At 40.9% G+C, this 13,959-nt stretch overlaps 1 protein-coding gene across 3 annotated transcripts in view; it reads left to right on the plus strand.

The window, feature by feature from the left end:
* Positions 1-13,959, plus strand: part of NRK (Nik related kinase) — a 128,885-nt gene that overhangs the window by 79,653 nt on the left and 35,273 nt on the right. For all 3 annotated transcript variants that reach the window (XR_006274465.1, XM_038416767.2, XM_043492931.1), the window contains 4 exons: positions 2,274-2,426; positions 8,580-8,711; positions 9,801-9,868; positions 10,901-11,016. Coding sequence is in view for 2 of the 3 variants with exons in the window: in XM_038416767.2 (XP_038272695.1) it covers positions 2,274-2,426; positions 8,580-8,711; positions 9,801-9,868; positions 10,901-11,016 (469 nt within the window). In the remaining variant the exon portion in view is untranslated. The remainder of the gene's footprint in view (positions 1-2,273; positions 2,427-8,579; positions 8,712-9,800; positions 9,869-10,900; positions 11,017-13,959) is intronic.

A 13,959-nucleotide genomic window follows, 5' to 3' on the forward strand; every position in this document is an offset into this window, starting at 1 on the left:
TCTCATCGAACTTATCAATTGTATCGATCTTTCTCCTGCTTTCTTATCCAAAGAGCTGCTAACTTCTGCACTACAAAAAACATGAATTTACTCCCTCTTCCAGAGCTTGTTCTGCAGAAATCGAATTTACATTCATTAGTACTTTTATGAGACTTGGTTAAATGACTGTTGACAGACATTCATGCCCAAGCCTCAGTGGCTCTACAGCTGAGTTGAGAGAATTAAAAAATTGTTCTTCATGACCACGGAAGCTACTCTTGAGAATTCATTCGCTTAGCTATAAAAAGGGGTGATTGTCTTAGAATCAGTTAATGGTCACGACTAAATTACAGCGCAAGACAATATACTTTGGGTCTGTCTGCAGCTGGGTGTAATCCTGCCTGTATGTGTGCTAGAGGAGGCTTAAGAGCCTGGCTCACTAGACAGGGTAAAGAGGGCCCAGGCTGGTGGAACAGATGGGCTCAGTGGTATCCCAGTACATCAGGTGGCACCTTAAAGGGGGGCAACCCGTCACAGTCCAAAGTACTTTAATATTTTCATTTTTCCTTGCTAGTGACTGGGGCGGGGGGCACTTGTCTTTTATTGAGAGAAGATACAAAGGGTGAAAACCTAGCCCCACTGCAGTCAATGGGAGTGATGCCATTGGCATCAGTGGAGCCAGAATTTCACCCAAAGTTCTTGGTATACTTTGGGAGTTTTTTTAATGAAGTGCCTTTTCCAGGACAGATCTGTGAAACTAGTGGAATCATTCTCCATCACAAGTCATCAGCAGGTTCCTAGAATATGTTCCCAACAGTGTTAATGCCCTTCCTAACATAGGCATAAGCACCCACATACAGTGATAGGTGCATTAAAAAAACTGTCTACATAAAATAAAATATTTAGATACTGATAGCTAGGAATGAGTTAGCATTAATCTCTGGGTAGCTCTGTAAAACTGTTCCTATCCTTCTAAATCAGACAAAAAGCGAAAGGTTTACACTAAAGAATTAGTAAACAGGAATTAGTCCTGTTGAGTAAAACCAGAAAGAGCTGTAGGGTCAAAACTGTGGGAAAGCAATTTTGTAGTGAGCAGGGCCTTTGGAAATGAAAGGATCTTTGTACAGTTTAGGGCATTTTCAGATGCCAAATTTACGTGGTGTGGTTAATAGTCCAAACAATATAAAATGCTATAACATATTTTAATGCAGAAAACCACCTAGATTCATAGATTCATAGATACTAAGGTCAGAAGGGACCATTCTGATCATCTAGTCCGACCTCCTGCACAACGCAGGCCACAGAATCTCACCCACCCACTCCTACGAAAAACCTCACCTATGTCTGAGCTATTGAAGTCCTCAAATCATGGTTTAAAGACTTCAAGAAGCAGAGAAGCCTCCCTCATATCACCCATGCCCCATGCTGCAGAGGAAGGCGAAAAACCTCCAGGGCCTCTCCAATCTGCCCTGGAGGAAAATTCCTTCCCGACCCCAAATATGGCGATCAGCTAAACCCTGAGCATATGGGCAAGATGCACCAGCCAGATACTACAGAAAATTCTTTCCTGGGTAACTCAGATCCCATCCATCTAATATCCCATCTCAGGGGATTAGTCCTATTTACCCTGAATATTTAAAGATTACCTGTAAGTAATAAGAAAAGCAGTACTTGTGGCACCTTGCATCTGATGAAGTGAGCTGTAGCTCATGAAAGCTTATGCTCAAATAAATTTGTTAGTCTCTAAGGTGCCACAAGTCCTCCTTTTCTTTTTGCGAATACAGACTAACACGGCTGCTACTCTGAAACCTGTAAGTAATGTCTGCTTTATCGGGTCAGGTGACTATACACCAGGAGCAGAAGGAACGGGTGCAGCAGACCACACATTGCGGGGGAAGAGGGAGGAGGAAATTCAATGTAGATTTTAAAATTCTGTTGAAGACATAAGGAAAGGTCCCTCTCCTCCTATGAGATCTTAACTAATAATACATTGGGTGGCATGAAAGAAAACAAAATTGCAATCCAAGCACCTCACAGATGTGGCTTTTACTTGGCAATATCATGCTGCAGTGAGTTTTATTGCGGATTGGAAGCTTCTTGCCAAAGGTGAGGTTCAAATTAGGGAGAATGTATAGGTATTGATCCTTCACTTGGATCCACATGGGCCGATCTTACACCCACATGGAGTCCTATCAAAGTGGGTGTGCACGGACTTCAGAGTGCACCTACAGGGACCTGATGGCAGGATTGAGGCTGTCGTCTGCAATGGGTCTGATTTTATTTCTTGTTTTCAGGCCGAGGACAGAAAGAAGAAAAATGATGGGATACAGACTCATCTCAACTGGGCAGCAGTTCTTGGACATGAAGCCACGCCACATACTAGACTAGGTTCTGGCAGTAGTTCTAGTCCTTGCACCCCAGCTTTGCAAAGAGCAGTGCTAGCACAGGTAAAGTATCATTATTCCATATGCAGTATGTAAAATATGGGGTGAAATCATGGCCTCACTTAAGTTAATTGCAGTCTCGGCAGAGGAGGTAAAAGAGGCCTTCCTCCCTCTGACCCCTTGGCACAGCTGACTAAGGGCTGTGACAATCTAGCCCTAAGAATTTGTTGATACCATCCTTTCCTGTTGAATTATAAATGGGATTATATGCAGGCATTGCAGATTAGGGCTAGATAACAGTTAATTTCAGATATGTTGATGCCTGACAGCACAGAGTCTCTGATGTCACACTTAGGCTATGTCTACACTAGAAACTTCAAAGCGCTGCCACGGGAGTAATTCCACAGCAGCGCTTTGAAGTGTGAGTGTGGTCACGCTCCTGGTAATCCACCTCCACGAGGGGATAGCTCTGAGCATTGGGAGCCTGTCTACACTAGTGCATTAAAGCGCTCAGACTTGCTGTGCTCAGGGGGGTGATTTTTGACCCCCCTGAGCCAGCAAGTTAGAGTGCTATAAAATGTAAGTGTAGCCAAGCCCTTACATGTGTCACAAAAAGCCTGAACCAACTATGCTGCTTTAATTCCTATGGAAGGATTTTATTCTGTATTATTTACATAGTACCAGAAAGGTACACGACACTTTACAGGATAAGTGAAAAAGGCGGGGAATATCTGAAGGCTTTGACACTGGCAAAATTGGTGCCAACCTTGTTAAAAATTCTGAAAGCACACGGAGGTGGAATGAGGAATAGTTATCAAAGTAGGGTCAGATTTTGCTCCCATGCGGCACCTGGAAGATCTGTGGAGGTCCTTTTGCTGAGTTTCCTCTGTGTTCTTCCATCATTGGCCGAAGATTTGCCTCACCCTGGAAGAAGTAGGGGATTTGACCTACAAGCCCTTATAAATCCCCTCAAATCTCCAGGGAGCCACCTGGGACACCAGCTATCTCCACTGAAGCCTTACCCCTCACACCTCGGGGATAGTTAGTCTAGTTCCATTCACTGGGACACCACACATGCATACAGGTTCTTCCCAGGCCCAGAACCCTGGTTCTACAGGGCACCAAGAAGCTGCCACTTTCCTCTACTGCAGAGGGTTTTCACAATTTCCAGAATCATTTTTTGACCCTCAGAACCGTGAAAGTCTTCTCAAATTAAGATGTGGACCACACACCTCTTGTTTTCTATTGCTGTTGCTGTCATCTGCTGTTTCTGCTTCAGGCCCCAGCTTTCCTGAACTAATACTGCTGTTTTTGGAGAGGCATCTCTTTTGTGTTTGTGTGTGTGCGGTTATGGGTTTTTCTTAAAGTGTGAGACCAACTTAGGCACAATTCATTCTCTTTTCCCTCCCCTCTCAGGTTGTATTCCACGCTCTACTTCATTTTGCTTGGCCAGGAACCATTGCTGTAACTTTTTCATGATGTTTTTGATTTTTCCTTCCTTGTTCACTTGACACTCATCCATATACCTATTTTTTATTCCTATCCTTACAGCTTCTGCCCCATGTGAGTTGCCCAAATCTCTGCTATTAGACTCTGGTTACTAATGTAACTGTCCTAAAACTGGAAGTTGGCTTAAAGATTCCTGTATCAAAGGCAGAAATTATATCTAGACATAGTTTCCAAAAAGCATGTTTGGAAACATACTGTGTAAGAATCCTTCTCTTGAAATAGCCACATGAGAAACGTTTAGTTTTGCAGTTAGTCTCAAGAAGAAAATGAGTTTTGTGTTTTCATTCCTTTTGTGAATCATATGAATGTACATACTGTAACTTAGCATTTTTGGGCAAGGTGGAATGAACCAATGCATTCTTGCCATGTGTGCTTATGGTGCAAGATGGCTCAGAGACCAGTCAGTCATCTGCAGCTTACAAGACTCAGAGACAAAGATTGGTAAAACTAAGTATAGAGGGGTAGAGTTCATTTGTTTCTCAAAATATAATACCATTGACTTAAAAGTAAACTGTAAAACTAATACGAAAACTAAATGAATCCCAGATGTGTGTGTTGAAGTACCACTATCCAGGCTTTGAAAGGTCAGAATAGGGGCTGTATGTTGTCATAGTTCATACTCCGTAAGATCAAGTGACACTTAATGGTTTGCTGAACCTAAATCTGAATGATTAAAAAAGAAATCTCATCACAGCCACTAAGATGCAGAGAGCCTGATTTGGAAGTGCCTTGCACCTTGTGTAGTCCTCTTCACCCAGGCAATGGGGGTGCAAAACATTGCCAGATCCTAATGGTTACATTTTCCACCCACTCTTCACTCACTTTGCATATGATAAGGTGCAAAGCTGTGGTGAATCAAGCCCCATGGTTATCTGTGATGCATTCTGGGTTATCTTCAGAATTACATGGTTCCTGAGACTTATTTTTACAAAATCACATATTTCCCCTCTCACTGTTTCCCACAGCCAGGTTAATGGAAAATGTAGCGCACAAATCTGTGATGAACTCAATTTTCATTGGCTTTGTGGTTCACCTGTAAGGATTTGTTGGATATATTTTCTCAGTTGTATACATTAAAATTTATAGAACATTATTAATGTCCTACTTTTTTGCTAAATTAGAACCAGAAAGCTGGCTATATTAAAATAATCAGCTGTGCATTAAATTATGAATTGATCCAAGCTCTGCAACAAATTAATTTAAAAAAAAATCCCCTTCTTTATGCCATCCTATGACAACATGTGAACAGCATCCAGGAATGCCTGTGGATGCATGCCAAAATGATATTTGGGGTGTCCTCACAAAGCAATCCAGTGTGTCTTGTACTCCCCCTCTGGAATCTTTTTCAAACAAGCATGGCCTTACTGCTGTGTGTTGTGTCCTCTTCTGTCATAATTCCCAGGCAGAAAAGAGCCCATTACCTCAACTCAGGTTTCAGAGTAGCAGCCGTGTTAGTCTGTATTCGCAAAAAGAAAAGGAGTACTTGTGGCACCTTAGAGACTAACAAATTTATTTGAGCATAAGCTTTCGTGAGCTGCATCCGATGAAGTGAGCTGTTGCTCATGAAAGCTTATGCTCAAATAAATTTGTTAGTCTCTAAGGTGCCACAAGTACTCCTTTTCTTTTTACCTCAACTCAGTTAGATTCCATTCTTTGGTCCCAGGGCATCTTTATGAAACCCTCGTGGATTAGGAGTGGGTGGGATGCCCTCACTTGTGCTTATAATAAAAACACTATGAGATTGAGCTCTATTTAATTCAAAATCATCAACAGAGCTTTCCCTGTAAAAATGATTCGTTTAGACAAACACAAGGAGATGCAGTTATCTCCAATACCCCGGGGTTCCACTGCTTTTGATTTACAGGGTGTAATTCTGGCTCCAGAGAAGTCAATGGCAAAACTCCCTTAGACTTCAGTGGGGCCAGAGTTTCACTCATAAGTGGGACCTGAATGCTATGTTAGCCTTGGGCTGGCTATCTGCACAGGAATAGACTTCACCCGTAGAGCACCTGGTTGGATTTGTCCAGTCACTGGGGCCCTGATTCAGCAAAGCAGTTAGGCATGTGCCTAATTTTAAGCATAGGAGTAGTCCCCTTGACATCAACAGAACTGCTCGCATGCTTAAATTTATGCACACACTTAAGTGCTTTGTTGCATCAGGGCCTAGAAGAAGATGGAGAAACATATTCCTGTGTATTGATAACATACTTCCTATAAAACCCATACCTATCCCCAGGTTAAGCCACTTGAGGGAACACCTTGCAGCCACAAATAGTTTTGGTTAAATAAAAACTATTATTAGTGACAATCATGTTGGGCAAAAATGTTATTTTTTTTAGAACACAAACTGGAAAAATAGACCATTAAATGTTCTAAATGCTGATAAAGCTGTTTGCTCTAAAGAGTGTCAACCTAACATATCTTCCCAAAACTGAGCTAAAGCACCTTGAATCTCTAAGCAGATGAAATAGATAAAACTGTGTCCTGCATCTGGTTTTCCCATCCCAGCCTGGAAAGTATAAACTGGGATTTGCTTATTTTTCTTTTCTTTTATACTTTGTTCCTTTCAATACTTATTAAGAAATCTTAATGAGGACCTATTGTTCCCATAAAGTAATTAGTCCAGGATGGGTTGTAAAGACTTAAGAATCATAATACGTTATGTTTCTGAAATTCGGTGCCTTGTTCTTAGTTATTTGTTTTACTTGTATTTTATATAAATTACAGTATTGAAAATTAATGAAATATTAAGTAAACAATGATCACCTGATTATAGTATCTTTCTACTGAGCATTTTAAACATTTTTACTGATTTCAGTTAATGAATCAGTAAAATACCACTCTGAGGTATTGTATAGGGATCTGAGTTACTATAGAAAATTCTTTCCTGGGTATCTGGCTGGTGAATCTTGCCCATATGCTCAGGGTTTAGCTGATTGCCATATTTGGGGTCGGGAAGGAATTTTCCTCCAGGGCAGATTGGAGAGGCCCTGGAGGTTTTTCGCCTTCCTCTGTAGCATGGGGCATGGTTGACTTGAGGGAGGTTTCTCTGCTCCTTGAAGTCTTTGAACCATGATTTAAGGACTTCAATAGCTCAGACATGGGTGAGGTTTTTCATAGGAGTGGGTGGGTGAGATTCTGTGGCCTGCGCTGTGCAGGAGGTCGGACTAGATGATCAGAATGGTCCCTTCTGACCTTAGTATCTATGAATCTATAGAAAAAATGTGTAAAGAAACTTCAGTCATCATTGAACTGCAGCTACCTCTGGAATGAACCACAGCAGCTGTTTAACTGAGCATAGCGACACAAGGTAGCAATTTGGGACAGGAAGTTCCCACTGAATGCACAGAGGGATTTTAAGCAGGCAACATGTAATTTGGTTTGGACACAGGTTTAGTACCTTTATTCTTATTAAACATTGCAATGGTATCTTTAAGGACTGGAAGTGATCCTGGTTTTATGGTGCTTTTGAAAGGAGGTACCTTGAAAGCAGGCAGCAAGATGTTAGCATGCTTGGGCATTGCTTCAGTCCTGATTCAGAGGGAAGAATGTCAACTAATGAATAACTAATACCACTTCCTGCAGTACCTAGATGTTCTCTGGAGTGCTCCTGCCATGTTAGCATGTGAGATCTGACAGGATAACAACATGAGAGATTATAGCTGCAGACATCTCTCTGATATTACTAGCAACGCCAACTGGATTGCCACATAGAAATTCCTCTGGATGGACCCAGCTCACACAACATCATTGCCATATAGTCTCCCTTATTCTTTTCTTGAATCCAAGAAGCTTGCTCGTTTCAGAGACGATCATCACAGTTGACTTTTTTGGCTTCTTTCACCCCATTGGATGTTACACTGCGGAGCTAGATTAATAGTTTTTATAGAACTCAAAAGGATTTTATTTCTTAGCCAGAAACCCTAAGTAGCAAATGCTGGGTATTTGGTTCTTTTGAAAGTTTGAGTTTTTAAGTTTTTAAACATTCTTTCATTTGGAATGAAGAGCACATGTGAGAATATTTTCCTGCCAGTTCAGGCCAGCTGATGGTTAAATACAACAACCTGCTTTTATCAGGGTGCTTTTTTAAACAGACATGGGCCCAAATTGACACCCCTTGATTTGATTATCCCTGAGCTTCGGTGAAATTTTTGTTTCAAATGTGATTCAGGGCTTGGTCTTGTCTTTAATTTATACAGCTCTTGGGAAAAACTGTTAGTTACATTTTGGGAAACCCATTTGCAATACTTAACTCTGAAAATAGGAGTATTTGACTGCTTTGTATGCAACATGCATACTTGAAATTAATTCTTGCATGAAATGTTCATTTTGAAATCTGTTTGATTTGCAGCATATGGTTTATACGATCCAGTTAAGCAGTTGGCCATGTACTACTAATGAAATATTAGCTTTTATGGGTTGGGGGTTTTTTTAGGACGAATGTGAAGTATAAGAAATTTTTACTGGCAATATATTTTATGGTACCGATTATCCCCCCCACACACACACACACATCCTGAAAATAAATAAATTCCTTTAAGGTGAAGATAAATGAGACTGTATTCATGTGCCAGTGGTCCTTATTTAATGCAATATTTCTGCTTTGCCAAATACCTGGCTATACCAATAGTGTGGTGGTGGTGGTAGTGTTTGTAGAGCGATTCTGGCTGGGGGGTAAAGTTTGACATAAACTTCATTTGTTTGAAGAGTGAAAACCTCCGGACCAGTAGAGACGTATACCACAGCAGTTCACTGTCAGACATGGTGATAACACCAGTGAGCCCAGGACAGGATGATGTATTCTGGAGTGTTTGTCAAAATGAAGAGCAGCCTCCAAAGGTACTGGAAACTGAACGGGTATATGTTCCAGCTGGCCATTATTAATAGTGCCTAATTCAGCTTCACTGAAGTCAGTGGGATTCATTCCATTGACTTGCTTCATTAAGCATTGAATAAGGTCCTTTACCACCATACATACTACCAGAACTTACACATATGCCTTGATACTGATGGGCACATGACAGATAGATCTGCATCAAGGGGAGAATTAGACTCCTGCTGGGGGTCCCCCCCCATCTCACTATCCATTTCTTAATCTACAATTAATTTATAGTTGATAGGAATGGCTATTGCAGATTAAACCCAACACATTGATGAAGGGGTTATGTGTGAAATCTTGGCAAAACTCCATTGACTTCAATGAAGCCAGGATTTCACCCTGTAATTCTGTCAGTCCCTGTGTTAGAATAGGCTGATAGGATATTAGTAAAATCGCCCAGGAGTTCAAAATTTGTTATGTGGCCGAAGAGATTTTGTTAATCTGGAAAGGATAATGTAAAAACATGGATTTGGGTAAATATAATAATATCTGGCCTAAGTGAGTGAGTGCTATGTATGTCAGTACATGTAATATATGTGTGTGGTCTGTGTATGTATAGACACTTATTTAGCTAGACCAACTATTTGGTTTCTTTCCTCCCTGACCGCTTCCCTCTGCCCCGGGTTTTGAAGAATCTAGTTACACTGCAGAGCTAGATTATCAGTTCACATAATTCAAAGGATTTTTTGTTTCTTTTTTAGCCAAAACTCCTATGTACAAGTGCTGGGTATTTGCGTATATATGTTCTACTGCCTCCTGGGTGGGTGTGTTTTTTGTAGCAATTTAAGGTAATTCTCCCTGTAGGCTGGTAGTCCCTGGACAGGAACAACATTTATGTGACCAGAACTGTATTTCCCCCATTCACTACAAAAACTGACCCAACAATAATGTAGTTTCCAATAAAAAGACATTCCCAGAATGTCCCACTGGAGCATTTTTCTTCTGTGTGTTTTAGTCTGTCTTGTATTTATGCAGGGCATACATTGGGATTATTAACTGAGTATATGATATCAGAGTAGCAAACTGAAACATGTGGTTAAATCTTTAAGGTTCCAGAAAGAACAACCTCTAAATTTTACAGCAGGGATCATCTTGGCCGTCAAAGATGTCCTTCAAGGTAAGCTTCTCAGTGTTTTGTGCTTAAACTAATGTTGATTTATTACCAACAGGAAAACTGAAGCCAGCTCATTAAAATCAAAGCCATAACTTCAGGAACTCCACTGTCAATGTCGGTTCATACTTCATTTAATGGCAGTTACAGTTATTCCCTCTTTTGAGCCAACTTACCCACAAAGTACCCAGCCAAATGTTCTGACCTTGAACCTTAAAGAAGCTTCTAAACCCACTCACATTTCTCCTCTTAACAGTTTACATGTGTGATTTTGAACCCAGATAAAATCTGCTTGTGTCTCCGCTTCTCTTTTTGTGTCAGCATAATTTTAATCTCATCATATTATCAGTCCCTAATTACACTGATAATATGCAAGGGCCTGATCCTGCAAATTCGTATGCAGGGCATAGTGCTGACTGCTCTGAGTTCTCTCATTTGGTCCAATAGTTTGAGCACAATGAATACAACTCAGTGGGCCTGACTCTCCATTGCCCTGGATATGGTGCCATCATTCACACCAGCGCAAAAGTGGGTGTAAAACCCTTCCGTGCAGCTTTACTAGCACCCACTTGGCACTGGTGTAAATTACTGCTTGAGGAACCGGCTAATGGAGAATCAGACTCGTGTGTCACACTGTAGGCAGGGGATAGAGGTCGGTGGGTTTTGGCACTGATGCTCCCAGTTTCTGTCTCTGCCTCTGCATATATGCAACTTAGCCGTGACTTGTGGTGTTTCTGCCAATAGCCTCATTACTAAGTATGCTCTCTTTAAGAATTATAGGATGCAATGCAAAAAGGAGATAGGGACTAGTAGTTAAATCACAGTGTTTGGAGTCAGGAATTCCACAGTCTTCATTTTGACCTTAGGCAAGTCCCTTTATCTTCCTGTGTATTCAGTTCTCTGTTTGTAAATGGAGGTAATAATACCTACCTCCCGGGGGGGTGTTCTGAGGCTGGATTCAGTAACATCTGTAAGTGCTCTGAGGCCCAGGAACAGAAATGCAAAATATTTGGATATGATTTTTGTCTTTGTGTTTAGTAACATGCAGCAGTCATCCCCGGGGGGACATGCTCTGAAACTAAACAGCAGCAGCAGCTCTCCTGGCAGCAAGCAATGGGAGATGGGATCTCATCTCAGCAAAAGATCAACCTCAGGTGATTCTTAGGTCAATGATTTATCAATCAAAATGTGTAATGTTCCTATGCCTTGAAATCTGGTACATGCTGAGTCCAAGATGTCAAAATCTTGCATACAAATTTATATTTGTATTCACTGCATGTCTTTTAGTGACATGATTTTGACTTCTTTCTGGATTGTATGGTCTGTGTTCCAAGCACCGAGTTAAAATAAAAGGAGTACTTGTGGCACCTTAGAGACTAACAAATTTATTTGAGCATAAGCTTTCGTGAGCTACAGCTCACTTTATCGGATGAGCTTATGCTCAAATAAATTTGTTAGTCTCTAAGGTGCCACAAGTACTCCTTTTCTTTTTGCTAATACAGACTAACACGGCTGCTACTCTGAAACCTGTCATTATGCAAGGAGTTAAAATAGAAACTGTTCCTTTTTTGAGTGCAAAACTGACTGTGAGCATGTTCCCAGATGGAAAATGTAATAAACTGTCTCAATTAGGATGTGGAAAACAAAATCAGTGTCTTTTTATTCACTAGCACTGTTGAAAGTCAATAGATCTGGTGTTATGGGTACATTGGCCTAACGCTATAATAATGGTAACTCACCGGAGCTTTTCTTCATGACCTTTACTACTTTATTGGATTGCTAGCTAATGAGATGATACAGTTTAGCAGCTGTTATGCATTAACATTTCTGCACTTTATTATTGTTTTGGCTGGGGAAGACATGAGATTCCCCATTCAGCCTCTTATGAAACATTCCTTTGGTATATTATAATTTATTGAAAAATATAGTGAAACTTTTAAAAGGGGCCAAAAGCAAATTATTAGATGGAGACAACCACATGTAGAGTAACCAAAACATGCGGTGGGTTCTAAGCTTTGCATCGTACTTGTGGATGAAGACCTGCATAGCTCGCTTGGGTTATGCTAGTCCGTGCAAATGTGTGGCGATACAAACTCAGATTCCTCTTAAATATGTGGCTTGAAGCACCAGCAGGCAGGGACACTGAAGAAGAAGTAGGCAGCCTTATTCCTCTCTAGTTACTCCTAAATATATTATGTCATTTGTTGTAGCCATATTGGTCCAAGGATATTATAATTCTTAGAATTAAATGTATTTTTAAATAAGAGCAGGTGGGTGAAGTAATACCTTTTATTAAACCAACTTCTGTTGGTGAAAAAGACATGCTTTTGAGCTATAGAGAGCTCTTCTTCAGGTAGCTTGAAAGCGTGTCTCTCTCTCACCAACAGAAGTTGGGCCAATAAAAGATATTACCTCACCCACCTTGTCTTGTTTAAAAATACATTTAATTATAAGAATCTCATCGCCTTGAAGTCAGAGTACCAGTTACATATATTAAGCCTGGTTGGCCATTGCTTGTGCAGCTCTCTGCAAAATGGTAGCATTTGACTCCCACTTTGCACTATGTAAATGACTACTAAGGCAGGGGGAAATCGTTGGTGTTTCCATTGGTGTTAAGGCTGATATCATGGCAATGAGCGTCTTAGAAATTCATTTCATAATAATATGGAATTTAAAGAAAAAATTATTTTTAAAGTGATGTTCATGTTAATTTACAAACACTTGACAAATGAAGGCCAAATTGCATATTTATTGCAGTCACACATTCAAGCAAACTTTGCTTTAAATAGCCATAGGATGTAGGAAACTTTGCTTCAAGAAAAATCCAAACCACGCTTTCAAATTATTCGACCTTGTTTTTCTTTTGCTTTTATGTCATTTTACATTTAAATAATAGTTTAGCAATAGTTTAGTAATAACCATGCAGCAACCCAGCGCCACTTTACAGTCACTGTCTGATAGGTAACACCTGTGCTATTCTGGTAAGGGGAAATGAAAACCTCACTGGCCATGGAAAGAATTGAAAAGCTCCCCAGTGGTTTAAACTGTCTCCTTGGGTTCTTAAGTGTAATTGAATGACAGCTAGTTCTGATATGTGGTAGTCAGGAAAAAGTTTTATTTTCTCAAAGCCAAAGGAACAGTGAATTAGATGTTTAAATACATTTAAACTAATATAGCAGCCTAGTTGCTTTAAACACTCAGTGATTAGTAATGAGTTCTGAATCAAAACAGCTTTAGAAAATGCTTAAATCCATATAGTGATTGTAATAAAATTATGTAAATACACAAATAATTGCCTGTATTATTGAGTCCTAATCTGGCCAGATTCAGCCATCTTTACTCTCACTGAGCAATATCTTGCTCTGCAAGTAGTCCCGCTGATAGCAATTGGACAAGTTATGTAGTAAATTACTAAGCAACAAACTGAGTTGTGAGCTGCCTTGCATGCCGGTGCGGAGTAAGCAGCAATAAGGTGCCCACATACTTCCTTTCATGGGCCAATTGCATCATTAGACCATATGTGGAGGAGGACAGCAGCGATCCTGGACAATTCTGCCCTTCCTGTGTAACTGCTTGGGAAGTATCCAGTCATGGATGGGGAAAGGCCAGAGCCTTGGCTACTTCCTCCCCTTCTCCCCCCCTCCCCCCACACACATACACCATGTGTCAGACAGCACAGCTAAGCCAGCAATCTGTGCCAGGAGAAGTGCTGACATGGCTTATTACTGCCAAAGAATAAAGAGAAGCAAGACCTGAACAGTGACTTTCCAAGGGGAACTCTTCCAGCACTAGCCAAGGAGGAGGGGGGATTCCCCTCTGCTTTTCGCAGAGGGAGCAGTGCAGTTTTACACACCCTAACTCTGACTGCTATGGCACCTTCGCTTTCAGTGTAAACTTACCCTGGCTTCCACAGGGCACTGAATGCAGAGAGAGATGAGCGCTCTGAATTTTGGACCGTGGCAAAATGTCATAAGATATTCTAAAAATGCGGGGCTCGACTCCCTCTTACACATGGGAGCAGAGCCATTGATGTTAGCGGGACTGTTGACGGGCGTAGGGAATATTTACCCAAAGGCTGGGTTACAGGATTGGCCCCT

Source organism: Dermochelys coriacea, chromosome 9, assembly GCF_009764565.3.
Source record: "Dermochelys coriacea isolate rDerCor1 chromosome 9, rDerCor1.pri.v4, whole genome shotgun sequence".
NCBI classification, from domain to species: domain Eukaryota; kingdom Metazoa; phylum Chordata; order Testudines; family Dermochelyidae; genus Dermochelys; species Dermochelys coriacea.